This window comes from Miniopterus schreibersii, assembly GCF_964146895.1.
Source record: "Miniopterus schreibersii genome assembly, chromosome: 1".
NCBI classification, from domain to species: Eukaryota; Metazoa; Chordata; class Mammalia; order Chiroptera; family Miniopteridae; genus Miniopterus; species Miniopterus schreibersii.
Window position 1 is genome coordinate 87,545,443 of NC_138101.1, and position 21,717 is coordinate 87,567,159.

General features: G+C 39.5%; 1 protein-coding gene across 3 annotated transcripts in view; it reads left to right on the forward strand.

The window, feature by feature from the left end:
• The window catches only part of RSU1 (Ras suppressor protein 1), a 170,578-nt gene that overhangs the window by 122,252 nt on the left and 26,609 nt on the right, over positions 1–21,717 (forward strand). The window contains exon 9 of one of the 3 annotated variants that reach the window (XM_081143589.1): positions 1,043–1,060. The exons of the other annotated variants lie outside the window; for them this stretch is intronic. Within the exon in view, the coding sequence (XP_080999715.1) occupies position 1,043 (1 nt within the window). The 3' untranslated portion in view covers positions 1,044–1,060. Of the gene's footprint in view, positions 1–1,042; positions 1,061–21,717 lie in introns of those variants that run through there. 3 annotated transcript variants of the gene reach the window in all.

A 21,717-nucleotide genomic window follows, 5' to 3' on the forward strand; every position in this document is an offset into this window, starting at 1 on the left:
TTGAATTGAAACAGGTAGTTCACACCTATATTATATCCTCAAGTATTTCCTAAGCATTAGGTTGAATTTTGCACATTTTCTTGAATAATGTAAAATGCATTTTTTTGAAGTGCTAGCTTTTTATTTCTTTATTTTAAAATGTTTAAATTTCAGTATAGTTGGTCAAAATGCATTTTTCTGTTGAGGAAGAAAAGGCCCAAGTGGGTTGCGTCAATGATCGTGATTATGAAATCCCCACTAACGGATTTCCTTCATTATGGGTTTGTGTGTGTTTTAAATTAGGAATAAGCACAGTGAGCCAAATATGCAAGCCATTTGTGTTTCAGGGTCACCCTGACCCTCTTACGCTACACAGTTGGAGTTCCTAGAGGCTGTATGGGAAGAAGAGCATATTAATGCAGAATCCTACTTTAGTGTTTAGGAATCCTAGCAGTCTAACTTGAGAACGCGTCTTCTGGGAGCAGCCAAGGTACCCATTAGCTCTGGTGTCACATTTGGGCCTCGAACTTCTGTGAAATCCCTTTGGGTGTACCATTTCCCCCACTTTTTGTAAAACTTCTGAAAAGCACATCCCAGTAAGTAATTCACAGAAAATGCAGTCCTATGGTATTATCTTCTTCCTGCTTTTCTGAAGTCAGGTATGATTAACTTCAGTCAAATAATAATAGAAATTGTACTGAAATAATAAAATAATATTTAATATTTTTACTCAAAGAGCCCTTTGGGCTGTAAATATTTAGCTGATACATATTTGAATACCCAAGTGTACCTTGTTGCAGATTTTCAAACCAATGAATGGGTGAATATTTCAGAAAAGAAATTCTTGATTGTTTCAGGTTATGCACTCAGTTCCCAGAACATTAACACCCACCAGTCCTGTGTGGAGGTGAGGCAGGGAAGCTTGATCACCACTATGTGAAGCTGATAGTGGTTTGCATTTTATACATCACACACACACTATGTACACAGAGTATTGTTTTGTGAGTATTATGAGTAGGAGATCTGTTTGCATCCTGGTCTTTTCCTAATTGTGTATCCATAGGCACATCTCTGAACTTTTCCTATATTTCATCAACTTTAAAATGGGGATACCATGAAGAGCCTATTACAGGGCAGAAGCTTGTTTATGAAAAGTAGCTAACATATGTCCGAGTTGTACAGATATGAGGTATATTACTTCTTTCCTTTTCTCACCCTCTTGAGCACTAAATATTTAAGCCTTTGGGAAGATTGTTTTTCTAAATAGGGACTCAAAATGTGATGATTTGTCTCTGCTGTGCTCCTGTGTCTCCCCCCCCCACATGTGCTATGTTCTCCATTTTACATCTTTCTATTTTTAAAGAAAACTTTATAACAGATTAACAGATTCTTAATTTTCCATCGAATGCATTAAAATTAGTGTCTACTTTTGAGTTTTAAAAAATTCAAAATGTGATTACATACCTGTAATGTATAGACTATATGTGTATAGTTCCCTGAGTTTTGACAAATGAGTATATTTGTATAACCAACACCCCAGTCAAGGTACAGTAGTCCCCCCCTTAACTGCGGTTCCACTTTCCTTGGTTTTGCTTTCCACGGTTTCAGTTACCCACGGTCAGTTGTGGTCTGAAAATATTAAATGAAAATTCTGGATATAAACAGTTTATAAGCTGTAAACTGTTCCTGCAAACTGAACAGGTATGTATGTCTAGGGCACTGCATACCAGGGTTCGGTACTACCCTAGGTTTCGGGCATCCACTGGAGGTCTTGGGCTGCGTCTTCTGTGGATAAGGGGGAATAACCATAGGATATTTTCAACATCCTTGAAAGTTTGTCTTTGGTTCATTTCTCCAGATTCTTACTTGATTTTCCTGCCTTGGTGCAGGTGAATCACCTACTTCTTCACATTGTCAGTGCCTCTCAATAGCTTCAGAGCAGACATTTCTCAATTAGCCCCTTTCGGGGTTGACATGCTTTTTGAATGGGAGAAAGTTTGTTTGCTTTTTCTATATGAATTTTCCTGGTCTCTTTGCCTGTCTGTCTTCCCACTTGTAACTGGTGCTAGCAATATATTTTATGGTTTAGCGCCACAGAGAGTCAGCCTCCAAAGAGGTCATTGAGGGGTCACCGAAGGGCTCCATATAAGAAATGTTATAGTGTCGTCTCTGAAATTTATCTTACATCATCTGACCCCTGCTATTACTCAGAATTTATATATTTTGGGGATACATAAATGCTTTCTCCCCTCAAAAAATTTGATAACATAGTAAAAGTCTGGGTTACTGTCAATTTTAGGAAACGCAACACTAAACTGGCCATTCCTGTGCGGTAGAAATATTTTGTTCATTGGCTTCATTTCTTTTCCCTCTTGCAAATACATGATTCTTGTTCAAAACTCACCATCTTGAATTTTTAATTATTTATGATTTTTCAAAATGCCTGCCTTAGATAAAAAACAATATCTATAAGTAAAGCTTTTAAAGTACTGTTAAAAGTTGCCAGTCATCACTCTATTTTTATTCTTTGAATTAATAGCTAACCTAATACCTTTAGAGTAATATTTCAAATGAGCATTGCTTATTGGAACTGTTTTGAAAAGTAAAGTGTGTTTTCCCACCTTCCCTGTATATTTACACCTCCTCGATTCTGCTTTATGGGCAGCAAAAGCATACTTGTCACTATTTGCTGTAAATTGAAGCTTTTAATAACTATGTCTGTTCTACAACATTTGTCAGCTTTGAATATTCTGTCAGTAGAATATAAAAATAGCAGGGAAACTCAGCAGCAGTGACACTGAGAATTTATTTGCTTATACTAAAGGAAGGTAAAAAATATAATCTTGAAGGGTGAGCATTTGGCATTTTCCCTTCAAATAATGCAAATTAGAACTGGCTCTTGCTCAAATAAAATTTAGATGAAAAGTTAGCAAAATAAATGAATAAGTTTTATCATTAAACACTGAACACTTTTTAACCTAGAAAAAAATCCCAGAACATCTTTAACCAGAAAGAAGGGAATAAAGGGGTTATTTCAGATCATTGATTCAATCATATATGCTTTGTTTGACACAAGCTTGAAAAACAGGTTTTATAAATGCATAAAAAGAAACATGATTGCTCAGTAAAAACTTTGATGCATATAGCATTTAAATTTTTATACTATTTTGCAGTAAAAATTGATGTTCAGAGGATTATCTTGGATATGTGACAATAAAAAATTAATTTACGTAATAAAGATGATTTGAGTAAATCAAATCTAAATAAATTTCATGGTCCACATTTTTGTTAGTAAATTGCATGTGTCAGTTATTAATATTAAAAACATGAGTGAAATATATATTATGAAGAATCCACTGCTTTCTCTTTTTAGATAAAAACAAAAAGTGTTTCATGACTCCCTGTTGTTGCTGATTTCCAGTTTGCTAATTTGAAGTCAGTTCTTGTTATTATGCCTTTCTTTTCTATACCTACCTAGTTGTGAAAGAGTCTCTTCCCAAAAGATACCTTTATCATTATCTTTATCAATAACAACATTTATATAGCACTTACTGTGTGCCATGTTTGATAGGCATTGACGATAGGTCAACAATATTTTGAGTAGGAAGAAACATGTTGTTAAAATCATGCTTAGTTGTGCTTACTGTACAGTCTTCATTTAAACCTCCATTGTACAGAAAGGTGATTAATGAGACTCCATGAGCCTGCTTATTCCTGTCAACCTTGTGACTTGCCTGCAAATATAGAGCATTTAAAAAATAACCTCAATGAGCTAAAGAGGTGGTCCCTACTATTACAGAATGGATATGCCTGTGTGTTTTACTTTAGTTTCATGTTAGCGTTATTTCATTACTGCAGATTGAGCCTGATGGAAAAAGCAAATTAATTATTGTCAAAATTAATGAGATAATTGCATACATGTAATTTCCCAGGGCACTCTACAAGTGTGTTTCTTCCTGGTGAGAATTGCCTAGTCCTAATTCATCATTTCAAGAGATGGTGGAATTCAAAAAGAATTTTAAATGGCAGGATGTGTTTTTGGTTTGGTTTTAAATAAAAGTCTGAAAATAGAGTTAAATACTATAAAAGTTTTTGACAGTGGCAGGTTGGGAATTTATCGTTGTGTTTGGGTTTGTTCGTTTTTCCAATAAACATACTATGTCTCTTAATAAATTTCATTTCAACCAAGATTAAGGAGTGATTTCCATTAAAATTGGAATGTAAGTCAAACAATGATTTGTGAAGATAGTTGTATTCTTTTCTGCAGAGGATTTTCATACTGAATTCAATGAAGAATTCAGTTCTGTTGTCTAGCCCCCTATAAAAATCACTTAATAAGGAAGGCAGGAGACTATAATCTCACTTTGTCACTTTCACTACCCTGGTTTTTCAAGATACTGGTAACAAAGCCTGTGGTTTAGTTTTCTTTCGTTTGGTGCCTCTCCTGTATAGAAAAGTTAACATTTTTATTTGTCTCCTTTATTAGCTCTGATTTTAAATACCTCTTGGGATTTACAAAGCTGTGTCTTGGATTCTTTCTGGGACAACATTTCTTTTTAAATTCTGATAAGATTCTTTTCCCCTTTGAATGTGCCTTTTCTTTTTAATTTTGTTAATTGATTTGGATAAATAAGCTGTTCCAGTTGTTTGGGTATTGAAGAAATAAGATACATATCTCGCAGGAGAGTAATTTAATCCTCAGAATTCACACATGCTGAATATTGTCTTGGGCATTCACAGGGGCCACTTATAATCTGCGCTTTGTTACGGTGTTTGCCTTGCTTATGAGTAAATGTGAGTGAAAACCTTTTGAAGTAAAAGCTTGCATTGATGGTTCAAAAAATAAATTAAAAATGAAGATGAGATTGTTTAAACCTTTGAGCAAGTTTATAAGGTTCTCATGGCATATTTTAAAGAGATATTTAAATGGATTTCCCTTAACTATTTAAAAGTCTCAGAACAGAACCTCATGTTAGTAGAAAGAGAAAGATGAATATACTACAGAAAAGTCTTTCTTTGTAAATAAATGAAATCTAAAAGTCATCTGCCTTAACTAATGCTTTTAAACTTTGTGACTTGGGCAAATTTAATTTTTGTTGCCCCACTGTTTACTATTTTTAATAATTAGGGTAATAATAAATTTGAAAAACCAGTATCTTGCTTTTCAACAGTAATTATGGAAACTCTTGTTCTAAATCTTCTGTATATATTCCAGGTACATTTAATTTTCTGTAAACCGTACCTTTAAGTGTGAGGTGAATCATTGCATTTCGTATATAATTTCCTAAGAAATGAATTTCGTTGTTTTAGCCATCTCATCTCTCCCTCTCTCTCTATTGCCTCCCTCCTGCTTCCTCAAGCAGTTATAAACTTGACTCATTGGAGATTGCAGCTTCTCCTGCGAGTGTCTGCGGTTCAGACTCTCCTAACAAGCTTTGACATATTTTCACGGGCAATATGAGGGAGAAAACCAATAAACAGTATATGCAGAGAGTCAGCAGATTAATGAGCATCGGAGGAATCAGATTAGGTGACTTTTATAGTTTAACTCTCTTTGAACTGCTTTAGTTTCCCCAAAATGATTAGTCTTCCAGAGACTGGAAAAAAAAGTGATTCAGAGAGACTTCATTCCGAAGTAAGCACTTAGTTTGGTGACCACTCCAGTTCCTGCTTATGTGCCAATCAAAGACTAGCCAGATGCCAGAGAGCTCACATGTTATTGGTTTTTTAGCAGTTTTATTGAGATATAACTCATAAACCATACAATCCATCCAGAGTGTACAGTTCAGTGACTCGTAGTATATTCATCCAGTTGGCGTCCATCACCACAGTCTATCACAGAACACTTTTATCATCCCCAAAGGAAAACCCACACCCCTTAGCACCATGCTCAACCCTCTCCCCAGCCCCTGGGAACCACTAATCTACTTTCTGAATCCAGACAGTTACCTGCTCTGGACATTTTATGTGAATAGAACCATAAAATATGTGCTCCTTTGTGACTGGCTTCTTTCACTTTAGCATGTTGTCAGGGTTCATCCATGTATTAGTGTTTCATTCCTTTTTATGGCCAAATAATATCCCATTGTATGGTTATACCACGTTTCATTTGTCCATTCATCAGTTGATAGGTTTTTAGGTTATTTCCACTTTTTTTTTTTTTTTTTTGGCTTTTATGAATAACGTTGCTACACTGTAAGCATATGTGTACAAGCTTTTGAGTGGGCAAATGTTTTCATTCCTCTTAGGTATTGCACCTAGGAGTGAAATTGCTGGGTCTTACTGTAACTCTGTTTTCAACCAATTAAGGAACTACCAGAATGTTCTTCAAAGCATGGGCACTAATTTACATTCCTCCAGCTATGTCTGAGGGTTCCAGTGTCTCCAACCCCAGCCATTACATGCTGTTGCTTGTCTTCCTGATCACAGCCATTATAGTGGATGGGAAGTGGTATCTCGTTGTTTCGCTTTGCATTTCTCTAATGGCTGTGATATTGAGCATCTTTTCATGTGCATGTTCACGTTTTCATATTATCAGTCACAGTATCTTACAAACTGATTCTTCCTGCCATAGTCTCTGATGAAACCACTGTTCAGAAGTATGAACCTGTGCCATGTCTGTACTGACCCCTGAAGCTGGAAAGGGCTCTGGGCTCTGTCTCAGTGACATACAGGGAAGGACAGAAAAACATGTTAACTAATATATGAAATGAAGTCTTTGGGGAGCTGTGATGGAAGGAAGGGTGGGCAGAAAACAGTGGAAACACGGGTGGAAAGGTTTAATTCTGCCAGAGGAAGAGAAGGGGATTAATCGAGAGAAAACAAGTCACAGAGATGATATTGGTTTGCCTGTGAACAGTTATGTCTCAGGCATTGAACCAAGGAGGGGGACATGAGAAAGAAAAGACATGGTTCCTGACTGTATTAAGAGCAATCAGTGGCCGTTTTGGGTCTTGACTTTTCACTGTCAAGGTGTTTTAGAGCACAGCTTAGCATATGGCAGCACTTCTAACCTGGCGTGTTTCTCCCTCACCCTCCCAGGTGGGGGAGAGCTCTCTCGTATCAGGTAAGAATGGGGCAAGATATCACATTGCTGAATGAGAGCTGTGTCCATTTGGTCTGGAAACTGCTTTTGTTGTTGTTGTTTTTTAATACAAATGAGAATTCCTTTTAGTGCCCAGTTGATACCTGAAAAAAAAAAAATCCTTTTAGAAAAAAATGTGATTAGTAACCTTCAGTTTATGAAATATGAAATGACCTTCCTAGGGCTTTCGCATTCGTGAAATTTTTTTTCATGTCTTTTTTTTATTATTCTTTCTCTTTCTGATGCTTTTATAATAATTTTGGAGAAAAAGATCAGCTTTCTTGAAGCATGAAGATAAAACCACTTAATGTACTAAATCACACCTAGAGCACTTCTCCGCTTTAAAATTCTCCTAAATGGTTTTCACAAGGTATACAGAAGTAACTTACAGTATTCTCAACCAGCCGAAGTCCTCTTTTATGTTTACTAAATTTGCAACTCTGAGGTGATATTTTATTTATTTTTTAATTTTTTTATCCTCCCCCAAGGATATTTTTTCCATTGCTTTTCAGAGAGAGTGGAAGGGGGAAAGAGAGAAGCATCGATGTGAGAGACACTGGCGAGGGCTGAGGTGATAAAAGCCATATAAAATGATTGTACCCATTGGTCAGGACGTTTGATGCTTTAAGGAAAAACAGATTTGTATCTCGATACTTCTGGAACCTTTCTAACATTGCTGCTCCCCCCCCCCAAAAAAAAAGGTTTCTGAGAAATAAGAGCTATTAAATACATACAGCTTCTTTGATTTTATTTTTCTATAGATAAAAAAATTACATGAGGAACAAAGGGCTTTCTGGAATGCTTTCATGGAAAAATAGCCTATTGCAGAAATGCCATGAAATAATTAAAGCTCAGTCATTTATACTAGTGTTTTCTTAGATATAGTAATTTTACACATACATGTTTTTGCTTAAAAATCACTTTTATTAATAGCAGTGTGACACCTTTCATTCCTAGTCCCTTTGCTATGACTATTACTCCAGTTCATCATCAATATTCCTTTTCTTCTTCCTGCAGACACATTTAGCATGCACATCAGAACTCCACACTCTGCATGACAGTTAATTCCGTAGGCCTCGGAGACCCACAGAGCTGGTCAGATCCTGGTGTCACCACTATTTAGCTGTGTGACCTTGAGCTAGTCTTTTAACTTCTATCACATCTCTGTTTTCTCTTTTGTAACATGTAAAATCAGTAGTTGTACACATCCTAGGGCTATTGTGAGACATAAATAAATAGCACATGAAAAGCACAGGGCAGAGCACCTGGCACATGGTGCACAGAAACTGTGTAATCTACCGCTGCTGTCTTTGTGATGAAATCTGCTTAGGAGAATTTAAATTTGATCCCTTAGACTATCTAGAAACATTTTTTTTGGTTTTGGTTTTGTTTTGTTAATCTTCACCCGAGGATATTTTTCTATTGATTTTTAGAGAGTGGAAGGGAAAGATGGGGAGGAAGAGAGAAAAAGAGAGAGAGACATCCATGTGAGAGAGACACACCGATTGGTTGCTTCCCACACACGCCCTGACCAGGACCAGAGATTGAACCTACAACCCATGTATGTGCCCTTGACTGGGAATTGAACCAGAGACCCTTTGGTGCTCCAGGATAATGCTCTAACCACCGAGCCACACCAGCCAGGGCTCAAGAAACATTTTTGTGGTGTTGATAAGTCACTGTGAAAGCATGAACTTCCTACCTAATTTGTTAAGTCATCTCCATCTTGTTATGTAGGGGATAGGTTGATGATGATCATCTCCACAGCTTATATTTATTGAAGGCTGGGCTGTACTAGGCACAGCTCGGGGTATGGGGGGGGTGGGTGTAGAGAACTGTACTTGTATTTTCTAATTTAGCTTAACAGTGACCCTATAGAGCAGGTGTTCTTTGTATCTCCATTGTGTAGGTTTGGAAACAGACCCAGAGAAGTTAGGTAACTTTCCCAAAGTCACATCCTTAATATAGATGGCACCAGATTGGTAACTATACAGATCATTTTACATATTGATCATTTTTATATGTGAGTGAGAATGAATTATGATACAGAATTTGTCATTTTAATTCTTGGAAGGAGGCAGAGTAAGGGAACAAGAGTTCACGATATACTTTTTGTTCCTAATCTAAGTTTTTTGTGTAATAATTCATAAAGTAATATATTTAAGTAGTTCATTGTCAAAAGTGATACGTTGCTTCATAAAGCATTAAGCTTACTAATCTAATGAATTATTTAATGTATGAGTATTACTCACATGCTGAAAATGACTTCTATATCTCAATAAGTATCCACTAGAAATCCACTCTGAAGTGAAGGGTAGCCATCACTCTTGAGGCATTTATGCTATATCACTTCTCAGTAACAGATGACATCTGCTTTTCTTTTCTATAAGTCATTGCCATGTGTTTGATGTTCAGAAAAATTTGTATGACCCACAGGACCAGGTGTTATTGGACTGACTTCTCTTGCTGTATTCTGATTCCTAAATAAAGCAGTTTTGTACAGACCCTTAACTGTCCTTCATGGTAGGTTCTCTGACAGCCATCCTGAGTTAGAAATCCCTTTGTTATGAAAATTTTGATCACTTCTCTTTGTCTCTTGCGTAAATGAAGCAGTAAACCAACGAACTGATCAAAAAGGACTTTTTACCTTTTCACCTCTTAGAATTATTATTTAATTTTAAAGCATTGATACATTTTTGTTCTGGCTTATTATTTAAAGAAGAAGCCTGAGGGTTTACTGTACATAAATTATATACCAGGAAACCTGACTTTTAAAAAGTAAAGCATAAATATTTGAAATCTTGAGACTAGCAGCAAAGAATCATATATAAATTTATAATAGGAAATTCACAAGGATTTTGTTCTATATGGTGGTTAGTGTTTTGGGAATAGGTTTAAGTCTAGTGCTTTTACAAAATAAATTGTTATTTCAGGGCCATTTAGAGAATATCTGTCTAGATGAGTAGAAAAGAATGTTATAGATAGGGTTTCAAGAGTAATGGTCTGATTTTACACAACACTGTTACTCCTCCAAAGCCAAGAATGATGTTTCTTTGTTTACTTATCATATGAAAACATGTCATCTTGGGTATAATTAATGGCCAGAAAATTTTAGACAAAAGAAAGTGGCTCTTCCCCAGCACGCAGCAAACAGTCTGTGAAAAATCACTGGTGGCAAAAGTTAGAGAGCCAGTTCTATAGCTGGTAGTAGATTCTATTGCTGAGCAGAGTGCAAAGTCAGAGGCCAGCATTGGTGCAGCTTCTACCTTTAACATGCCCTGTATGGATCTCTACGGAGCAGCACTTCATTCTTCTACAGCAGCTCTTCTGTGTTATTCAGGGTTTGGTTTTCCAGACCACCTATTACCATGCTCGTTGTTTCTTTTGTTCCTCTCCTACCTGCCTGCCTTTGCATGTGTGACTGCTTTTTTAGTCACATTATTAAAGAGAATATCAGAAAGTGACTATCTATGTTAGGTGACAGAGGAAATCAAAATTAGACTAAAATCAGACTGATATCCATGATCACTTCCATCCCTACTTCCATGCCCATGGAAATTCAAGAGCAGAATTTTTTGTGAACATGTAATGCCAAGTTTACAAAAGGGAGCCGTATCTGAGGCTCTTAGAGCAGAAAGGAATCACCTGGGACACTTTCTAAACTGAAAGCAACCAACTTACCAGAAATCCCCTGGCCAGGGCCTGCACACTTGCCCCTCCACCATGTGGTGCACATTTCTGACACCCCTGGACAGCCAGGTCCATGAACAGAAAGACCCAAGTCCTTGCTCTGTGGTTGTTCTGAAAGACATGAGTTTACAGCCACCACTACCATATGCTGGAGAGAGAGAGAGTGTGTGTGTGTGTGCAGTGTGTGTATAAGTAACCTTTTTTAATTCTTTGAGGAAAAAAATACTTGATAACATAAACAGTGAGTGGCGGGTCATCCTGTCAGGTGTATGTGGTTCTACAGAGCCTTGAATTTACTGATGGTGATGGTGGGAAGGATATTGGTCATCTTCTTGCCTAATATTAATGTGGTGAGGGGACCCATTGTTCAGCTCCATTCCTTCAGTCACCTGTGTTCATTGAGCACTTATTTTACATTCACTGCAGGCCTTCTCCTAAGGGATTTGTAGGTGAAGATAGATATGTCCCCCGCATATAAGTGCTGTACAATGCAGTAGGGGAGACACACCTAATCAAATATCTCATAGATCGATATGTGTTATAAACTGTAGTGAGTATGAAAATGGAAAAGTACACTGTGCTGTGGGAGCTAGTACCAGGGGACTTGACAGCGGAATGAAGCTCTGAAGAGTGACAGGAGCTAACCAGATGAGAGAACGAGGAGGGTGAGGGATACCAGCGTCAAGCCTGGAAGGACGTTCCTGGCAGAGAAGGCTCGCTGCACATGCAGCGTCCCTGTGGCAACAGAGGGCCGACTCACTCGAGGAATTGACAGCGCCCACGTCCCAGGTGAAGTCCAAAATCTGGGCAGGAACCGCCTCGTACTGGCTGCACCCATGTTAAGGATTTTTACCCCAGAGCAAAGGGAAATGGCAAGTGTGTAATGCAGGGAGATTTGCTCTTTGGAAAGATCGCTTTAGACTACAGGTCGAATGGAGTGAAGGGTCCAGTAGAAGGGGATATCCATGGCCAGAGCAGGGGGTGATGAAGAGGTTGAGAACGTTACTGAAGGTTGAGAATTTGGTAGCACTTAGGTGATGAGTGGATAGAAGAGGGAGAAGGTCAAAGATGTGTTGCGTTACCACTGCAGGTAAAATAAGTACAGGGTCAAAAATTCAAAATAACCAGAATCTAAAAAGCCATGTATTCTGTCCCCTCCCTTCCCCTGACCTTTCTCTTCCTACTTTTCCCCTCCCCTCCCTTACCCTCTTTCTCTCTCCATCTCTCCCTCTTTCCTACCCTCATAATTTTCTTAACTTCCTGGTTTAACTCATGAAGAAAGAAGAAAGATTGGGTGCTTACAAAGAAACTTTGGTCAGTAACTTTGGAGCTGCCCAAAGATTGATCAGTTTCTATTAATATGAAATGGGGCTTTGATATGAAACCATTCTAAAATAGATTGTCTCATTCATATTAACAGCATACGACTTCTGAGCACTTACTTCCAAATTGCTGCCGAGATAACACATGAGCTGGCTGGGTGGTTTCTAGCTGGTACACTGAATGTCTGCATGAATTGCAGTGTTGCTGTAAATATTTCTGGGCACAGACAGGTAGATGCAATAGGAAAAACCCGAACAAATTCTTAAGATGCCAATATTGTCACAGAGTCTCCATGCAGAATGAAGTTGTTTGACAAAGTGTTTCCCTGGTGATTTGACTGCAGATGAAAATGTCTTTGGCAATAAAATTCTGTGCTTGAGTCGCTGCTCTGTGCACTCATCAGTCAGCAAATGACATATCAAGGATCTTTTTTGCTGGATTAGTTAATATGCTGGCAGAAATATGTGAAACATTGTTATTCCTCTCAATTTCTGTGCATGGATTTTTTTTCTATCTTTGAACATACGTTAATTTACCAAAATATTTGCCAGCTGTAAATCTATGACTGATCAATAGGATTGCATTAAAACAGAGATGGGCAGTTTGTTATTAGGAGGGTTTTCTTAGTTACCAGGACTAGAAGACTTACAATAGCAAGAGATGCTGTTTTCCCATCATTTGCAAATAGTTTCAGGGAGATTTAAGGGTTGGTAAGGCAATTAGGAGTGAAGCATATTTTAATTATAGTAACTGGATAAGCTGTATACAGCCTTATGAATTAATATGTTATTTAATAGGTCACAGTCACGTGTGACTTTAATCACACTTCTTATTGTAGCCAGTTTCATTAGCAGTGGTGTTTTATAACTTATAATAATTTATACATAATGAGTTCAGAAGTTGCATTTGCGTAATATAAAGAAATAATTTACGCCATACATTACCACTCAGCAACAGGAACAGAGTCCAGCAGGATCACAGTACTTTTCATAATGAGGTCATTTTACACTTAATTCTGTGGATGCCAAGTCTGGTTTCACAGAGTCATTTAAGAAACAGGAGAGAAGACGAATCACGATCATTTCACATGTATTTAATGAGCATGAGTTATCCAGTGAAGTAAACATTCATTCTTTCCATTGTGAAAACTATGAGGGTGTGGAATTCATGCTGTACTGGAGAATTTTCGTGTCTAACACCACCCCCACCCCCACCCCCACCTGGCTTCGGTGCATGTCAGAAGCTGTTCTGTGGACTGGATTGAGCTGTCTGTATTTTAACGGCACCCATGTCATACTTTAGCTTAAGTTTTGCAAAGCCTCCGTGTATCCTCACATCTGGGTCTCCACTGCCATCTCAGGGACAGCCTATCCTCATCTTACCCAAAACTAACCTCCTTAAGAGCCCTTGTGAGAACACCTCAGGCCCCTGTCCTTGCGCAAAAGCAAGGAAATGCACACTTGGTGATTGACAGCTTTGCAGCAGGCACAGGGCTAGTTTAGTTTACACTTGTCATTTCATAAAGATTTTATTTAAAAATCATAAGCCCAGTGGGACTTTAGTTCTGGAAAGTCTTTTGAGGCCACAAAGTGAAAGTGGAGGATCTTCAGGCTAGGGCAGTCTGCATACAATGCAGGAATAGTAATAGGTTCTGAGCTGAAGAAGGGTGTTATGTTCAAGTGAGCTTGAAGAACCTTGGGAACTGTTTTCTGATATGTGAGTGCTCATGTTTGGTATCCAGCCAGGGCATACGGAGTGCAGTATTTTCCAAATTTCATTGACATAGAACCGTTTTCAGAAGAGTGCCTTTCCCTGGGTTATTTCCTCTATAAAATATATAAATATGTGAATATATAAAACATAAAAAGTACAGTTACACTGTTTAGTCCATGACAAAAATTTTGTCGAGGTAGGGGAAATACTGTACGTTCATATGATTTTCAAGCTGTGAAGTGCTGTAAAAGAGCAACAGATTACGACTATTTTTCTCCCTTGATCTTGTTGGAAATAGTGCCTGAAAGAACCATGTGCCACATCCTTTAATGGTTCAGATTCCAGTGATCTGGAGACTGTTGTGTGTCCCCCCTTCTTCCTGCCCCCGTCCTCCACACTGGCAAATCACTTCTTAATTTGAGGATTCATATTACTAATTACAGAAAATTATCATTAGTCCACAGTGATCTGAGCATTCCTTTTCAATGGGTTTTCTAGTTGTGTTCCGATGCTTTTGATATGGTCACTGACAATTCCAAACGCCTAGAATGACTTTTCTTTATATTAATGCAGCCCTGTAATTATTTGCATGTTGCCTCGGTTTTCCTCAGTCAGCCCTTCCAGGTTGGTCTAAGCTTTAGAAAGGGGGGCAAGGGGCAGTGAGGTTCACAACAAATTCCTGTTCCATAGATGGTGTAGACTGCCTGCCCTACAGGAACCCTCCTTCTGGCTCTAGCTGCCTGATTTTTCCTCTGTAGTTTATGCTCACAGTAGTATATTCGTACATGTTTATTGAATTAATAAGTAACTTTGTGTGCCATAAATGCTGTTCTGATTTCCTGTGGAGGCAAGATTGAATTTCTTCATGGTCCAATTGAGTGCTGTTGATTCTCTTACGTGATGTGGAGAACATACAGCTTTTCCAGGATCTCAGTGAGCTAATTTGTTGATAATGTGATTTATTTACAATGCTTTGGTTGTAGGAGGTGAATGGGACAAGTTCCACCAGTCCAATTCATAGTATTCTTCTGCTATTTATTTATTCACTTAGCCAGGATTTATAGCACCTACTATTGGCCCTGGATACAACAGGAAATAAAATACAACCCCTTCCCTCCTGAAGTTTGCATCCTGGTAGGGAAAGGCACTCAGTGAACAACCACAAGGGTGTTATGTAAGAAGGAGGAGAAGGGAAGTGTCAAGGAGCCTCAGAGACCTGAAGGATGTGCTGAAATTTAGGGGAAGGGGTCTCCAGAGGTAGGGTTGGCAGGTGTACCCGCCCAGGCAGAAACAGGCTTATGGCACAGGAATGAGGCCATAGTGAGGTCAAGGAGGTGACAGGGACCAGAGTTTGGTTTTGTTCTCAGTGAGCTAGGAAGCTATTGGTGTATTTTGAGCAGAAGAGTGACAAGATACGGTTATTCTTTTAGAAGGATCACTGTTACCTGAAGGTTAAAAGGGGGAATGGAGAAGGTATTTGGAGGCAATTGCAGTGACCTAGGCAGGAGATGATGGTGGCCTGGCCCAGATGGCAGTGGTTAAGGGGAGAGGCTGGCAGAATTTGCTGATTAATTGGCTGTGAGATGGAAAAGAAAGGAGCCTGAGTTTACTTTACCTTATCGCTGAGCAACTGGGAGAATGAAGTGGGCATTACTCAAATGGGGGTTGTGCAAATGGGGTGGATTTGAGAGGGGCCAGTTTGGGAATGGTTAAGGGGGTGCCTTCAGACAGCCACGGGGAGATACTCAGTTGGCAGGTGGCTCTCTGAGTCCCACGGGAGGATTGGGATCTTGGCTGGAGATGCAAATGTGTCAGTATTTTATGGAATGACTGCTGGTCGTGAGTCTGGAGGAGATAATCTGGACAGTGAGTATAAAGAGAAGTCCAGAGGCAGAGCTCAAGACCCCCAGTGTTTAGAGTCAGCGGGGGACAGCGGAGGGGAGGAAGCCAACACAGGAAACTGAGTCATGAAGTGAACTAAGAGAATATAGTGTTCCAGGAACCCTGTGAATTAAAGGGTCTCAAGAAGGTGGAAATTATCAGCTTTGCCAGTAGTCTTGGCAACTAGAGTAAGATAAGATTGAGATGGACCTTTGGAGTTAACATTGTGGAGGTCCTATCAAGGCCAAGAGCTTGTTTTTGTGGCAAAATGGAGTTGGAATAGGAAGCTTAGTTAGCTTGGAATGGGTTCAACACAGATAAATCGTTTTAGAATTTGCTCCAAGTAAAGGCAGGAGGTGGCCATAGCTGGAGGGGATGTTGGGTTAAAGGATAGTGTTTTAAGCTGGGCAGTAATACAGTGTGTTTTATGTTTGTGTGATTGGCTGGCAGAGTTAGAGAAGGAGATGCTGTAAGGATAAAGGGGACAGTTGGAGCAATGTCATTATGTAGGTAAAAGGGACTGGTGCCTGGAATAGAAGTGGAGTTTTGGCCTTGCTTAGGGGTCCAGGAGTTCATGCAGTGTGTGGCACAGGCACGGGCAGGTGGGAATCGGTGCTGGGACTGTGTGGACTTGTCTTTGGAGAGTTTCAGTTTTTTCAGTGAAGTGGCAAGCAAGGTTATCAGCTGAGAGAGAGGATGGAGGAGGAATATTATAGTATTACAGATCTGAGAGAGAGAGAGTTGGCCAGGAAAGAGAAAGGATAGCCTGAAGAAGTGAGGGAGGATAGACAGGGGTACAGATGGCTCCTGGTGAAACTCAAGAGAATTGAAACTTTTCCTTCCTTCCTGCTGTATTAGGAGGACTTGCCCAGGATAGAAGTAACCATACTACAATGGAATATGCTGTTCCATTGTAGAAATATACCACAATTTGTTTATCCATTTGCCTATTGTCGATCATTAATGTTTCTGATTTTGGGCTATTAAGAATACAGCTGCTATGAACATTCTTATACAAGTCTTTTTATATGTTTTCATATATATGTTTTCATTTCCCCTGGGTAATGTCCTAGAAGCAGAACCACTGAGTTGTAGAATAGATGTATATTTAACTTTGTAAGAAACTGCCAGTTGTCTCAAGTGGTTCTGCAAAAGTAACCAGGCAAATGCTTCACCCTCTTGGGTGGAAAATAAGTGACAGTAAATGGGAAGTGCAAGGTAGTAGAAATTCAGTCCCAGCTTGGTCATTAGTTAGTCTTAGGAAAGCCACTGAACTTCTGTGGACCCAATTTCTCCAAAAGCTACATGAATGAAATAAACTAGGTAATCTACTAGGTCCTGTTCAGATCCCAAACTCTGAATTTTGATGAAATTCAACTACATAGTAATAAGTTAACAGAAAGCCACATCTCTGCATATTTTTATTCTGTAGCAGTTCAGCAGCATTTAATGTGCTGGACACAGGAAGAAAATCTTAGAACGTAAGGTGCAGAGGCAAAATGATTAGGCTTATATAAAGCGCACACAGTTGCCTGTGAAAATCAAATATTCTTTAAAAGAAAACATTGTAAGGTGATAGAGGATTCAACTCAAAATTTAATATTAAGAGTTGTTATACCTGTGAACAGCTCCCACTCTTGTTTTCATTAGAACATATACTAGGAGATGCAATTAAATGGTTCAAGAAAAAACTGTTTACACATCCACTGTTTGGATTGCTGTGACTTGCTTTGAAACTAGAGAAACAAACATTGGCTTCTCTTATTTTTGCAGAACTACTGGGTAAGAGTTGTATTCATGTGTGCTCCCTCCAGCCAAGAGCAGAGAAAATGTCTGTGTCCTTCGAGCAGCAGGAGTGATAGCCCCATTGCCATCTCGCCCTACATGTTGTCTATAAACAGATCTAAATGCACGCCAGTACATATCTTTTTCTGTCACTTCCTGGCTGCCTGTTCCTGAACTTCAGCACTGCATGGTGAAGACTGAGTCATGGTTCACTTGGTTGAAGCCGTCTGATAAATAGAGGATGCTAGAGAAGACAGATTGAACATCAGTATGAGATCACGTACTTCTGTAATTTGTCTTTCAAGTTAATGAGAATTAGGCGTGGGGAGGGGAAAACCAGTTGGAGATAACTCCGAGCCAGGTGGGGAACCTTGACTAAGCTGTGATTGATAGGTGGGGAAGACAAATGTCCAGTTGGTGTCCGCCTCCGTCTTGGGTCCTGAGGTTATGAAATCCTGCCACCCAGGACCAGACAAATGCCCTCTACTTGTCACAGCTTTCTCAGAAGGGTCTCTGAAGGTCCAAGCATCACAAGGCAGACATAGGTGCATGGAGTGTTGGATTTAAATGTTAGAGGTCAATTATGCCAACCTCTTGTCACATGTGGAGTCCCTTGCGCCATCTGTCCTCCACCTGAATACCTACAATGACCTGGAACTCACTACCTCAGCACAGTCACTGTAGGACACATACAAGTGCTTTTCAGAACATTCTCTCAGGATACAACTTCACCAAGCCAGTGCCATGTAACCTTTTTTCCATGGCGAGAGGAAAAAGTCTGAAAACAAAAGCACACCCACAGCTCCATGGGGTGGCAGCTCTGGTTGATTTTGTTTCTCTCCTTGGGTGGGGATGGATCATGGCACCGTAAGCATTTTATTTTTTATCTTTCTTGGTGGTCTGAAGAAGCACAAATAAGCGCCGCCCCCCCCCCCCCCCCCCCCCCCCCGTCAGGGACCATTGTATTCTAAGTGGCCTTGGTATATCCTTACATTGATCTAGAAAGGTGACTCCTTTCTCACATTGAGCTCGTATTTTTCTTATCTGTTGAAAAGTATTTATTTGTAATTACAAAGTAGTGATTCTCACCTTGAGCAGTCTTGTTTACCAGGGGACATTTGGCAGTCTAGAGACATTTAGGTTGCCACATTTGGTGTGGCGGGATGCTACTAGTATCTAATGAGTTGAGGCCAAGGATGCTGCTAAACACCCTACAGTGCACAGGACACCCCCCCCCCCCAAAAAAAAAAAACCCCACAGAATTATCTGGTCCAAAATGTCTTTGCACTGGGATCGAGGAGTTCTGTTCTAAAGGAACTAGTAGTTCCAGCCAACCAGTAGTCCAGTAGTCCAGTAGTACCATCCTTGCTGGCCAGCATAGTTGACTTTTTTTTTTTTTTTTGCTCTGGCACAAAGCTTTATTAGGATCTAGGAAGATTTGAGAGTCCTAATTTCATACGCTAAAGCACTTCTGCATTAGTATTTGTCTTCCCCATTCTTACAGAAGAGTTAGAGTAGACCCAAGCCTTTTGCCACATGGAAAGGATTCACTGGAAATCAGTTGTTGGGAACCTGGTTGTAATATGATGCTGGTGGCGTTGCACTTTGCTTGCTTTCATCCATAACTGTGCTCATGGAGTGGTGGGTACCTTCGATTCCTAAATAGGGACTTATTTTTTAAAGGCCTCCTAGGTTTTCAAAGATCTGTCCTATTTATGACTAATAAACCAAGGAGGTATAGGCTGTTTGTTTTTACCTGCCACTGAGTCAGCTCTGACTCCTGGTGACCCTGTGCCTGTGTGATGTCCACTATGTCCTGGACTCAGTTGCCCTGCTCGGCTCCTATAGGCTTCTGCTTATGGCTTCTTTATGGAATCAATCTCATGTAGGCTAAGTCCAATTAAAGAAAAGAGTGGGCAGTCAGGATCAGAGAGTTGTAACAGGCTTTGCTTTTTCAATGGTTTAGTTATAAGCTTCCAGAAAGCATTTGTTTTCCATAGTTTATATAGAATTCTTAATCTGGCGTATCGTTGACTGTTGGTAGGGGTTTTGTTTCAGTGGTTTTATTTGTGTAAAAGGAGAAACAAAAGGAAAACGTTTTGAATAAAATCTTAGGAGGTGTTTTTTCACATTGTCTTAAGAAGGCAAAAGTACTATTGATACCAGTTTTGATATATAACAGCATAATAGATATAAGCATTGAATAATTTCCCCCACCACCCTTTTTGGGGTAGAACCCATGCTGAGAGAGGCCACAGAAGAGCTTGTCAGCCAAAGCAGCAGCTAATTAGATTAGCTCCAGTGCTTCTCTGGACAGCTTTCAGATGCACACCCTGTCACATCTGCCAGGAGTGTCAGTGCAGGTCCCTTCTTCCCCCATTCCTTTGACTCAAACCAATGCTAACTGGAAAATGAATGGGATAAACATTTACAGGGTGCCCACTCTGTGCCGGACCCTCTGTGCTAGGTGTGGGGAGTAGAATGGAAACAGGAAGCACATCCTTTAGGGCCATAAAAGTACGTTCAAGAGGGGGGCCCTTGGTTCACAATGAATGTAACTCCAGAAATAACAGTGATTGTGTACCCTCAGTATAAACAAAGGAATGAATTGCTCCACCAGGTGAGTTCCTTTTTTTGTTTCTGGCTTGTAAGCATCATTATTGAATTACTGTTTTCACTGTTAAGTGAAAATGGCAGAACTAAAGTTAGTAAGCTATTGTTAAGTAGTAGTGGACCCATTGGAGTTTGAACGTGTTCTAGAAATCCTTTGTGGTGCTAGTTAGTCATATATATATATACACACACACGCATATATATATATATCTTCCCTTCCCCATTTTCTTTTATTGTGAGGTTCACAGAAACACACAGCAGGCTGGGGTCCTGATGGTGGATGCCTCTGGGCCAGTGTGCTCTCTGTAGAGTGACTGTGCTCCCTGCTGTGCTAGCAGCCCCCAGCTCCCATGTGCCCTGGGCTTCTTCTTGGCTTAAATCACCTAGTGCCCTGAGCTGTCCCCCTCCCATGATGGCATTGCAGCTCTCATGCAAAAGCTCATCTTCTGATCCTCTCCCACAGAACATGACAGTTTCTCTGTCATGGCCGAATTAATTATCAGAAATGGTTTGCTGGCAGACAGTTGGATGCTAATTATGATTGGAATTTATGGGGCCCTTAAGCCCAAATCTGTTGTTTGTTGTTGTTGTTAAAAATGAAAAACCACAACATATGAAAGGAATTTCACTGGTGTTTTTGTTTTTGTTTTGAACAACTGAAAGTGATGCAGATTAGGCCAGGAAACTTTGTGCTAAACTATGAACTGGGTTAAAGCTACTTAATCTTTGGTTGTGGGGAAAGGAACTGAAGAAATGATTAATTAATTGTTACTTTCTGGTAAAGAAGGGATTGAGTTTGGATATTTCAGTGCAAAGCAAAAAAAATGACATTGATTAAATTGGAGGTGACATTTGGAGAGGTGTTCTCAGAATTTCTAAGTTTGATTATCTGATTTGACTGCATGCTGTGTCCCAGGTTTGTGAACTCTTTCTAGCTGGTTCTACCTGGGAAGAATTATTTTCAATTAAATGGATCATGACCACTGGAGAAAGAATCATGAAACGCACCTGTAGTGTGAGGTCATGGTGTGAACAAAACTGTCCAGCTCACAAAGGGACGGTTTGGGAGTCAGCCTGTGCTAATACTGCTCTTGGGTGTCATTTCTTTCTTCCTGTCAATAGTTACATTAATGAGGTGGAGAGAGGAAGGCAGGTGGTCCTGCCTGGAGCTCTGTGACACAAGAAGGTAGATGCTTTCCCTAGCTCTCGTTGGAGGCAAACAGGAAGGCCCACAGACCCTTGACCATTGGAAGGGATGATACCGATTGGGATATTGTGCAAAAAGTAGAAAGGGAACCAAGTATTAACGAGAAAGCAGGAAAGAAGAGAAAATAAGAACAGGAAACTTCCTAGTCAGTTCACATACGTATGTGAATGGGCTGGTTTTCTTTTGCAAGGTGTAAGGTATGAGATAGGCAGTGTTTTAAGCATAAATCTAGAAACATTTTGAATGAATAAGTAAGCAAAAGGCACCCAGATTTGAATACTTTTGGGAGATCCCATGGTTGTTGTTTTTTTAAAAAAAAAATAGGTTTTTTTTCTCAAAGAAATATCAGTGATTCATGATTTCTTGTTAAATCAGGTGGCTGATATAAAATAAAAATATGAAAAGTAAATGTATCCGATGCTGTATCTCGGACATTGGTCAT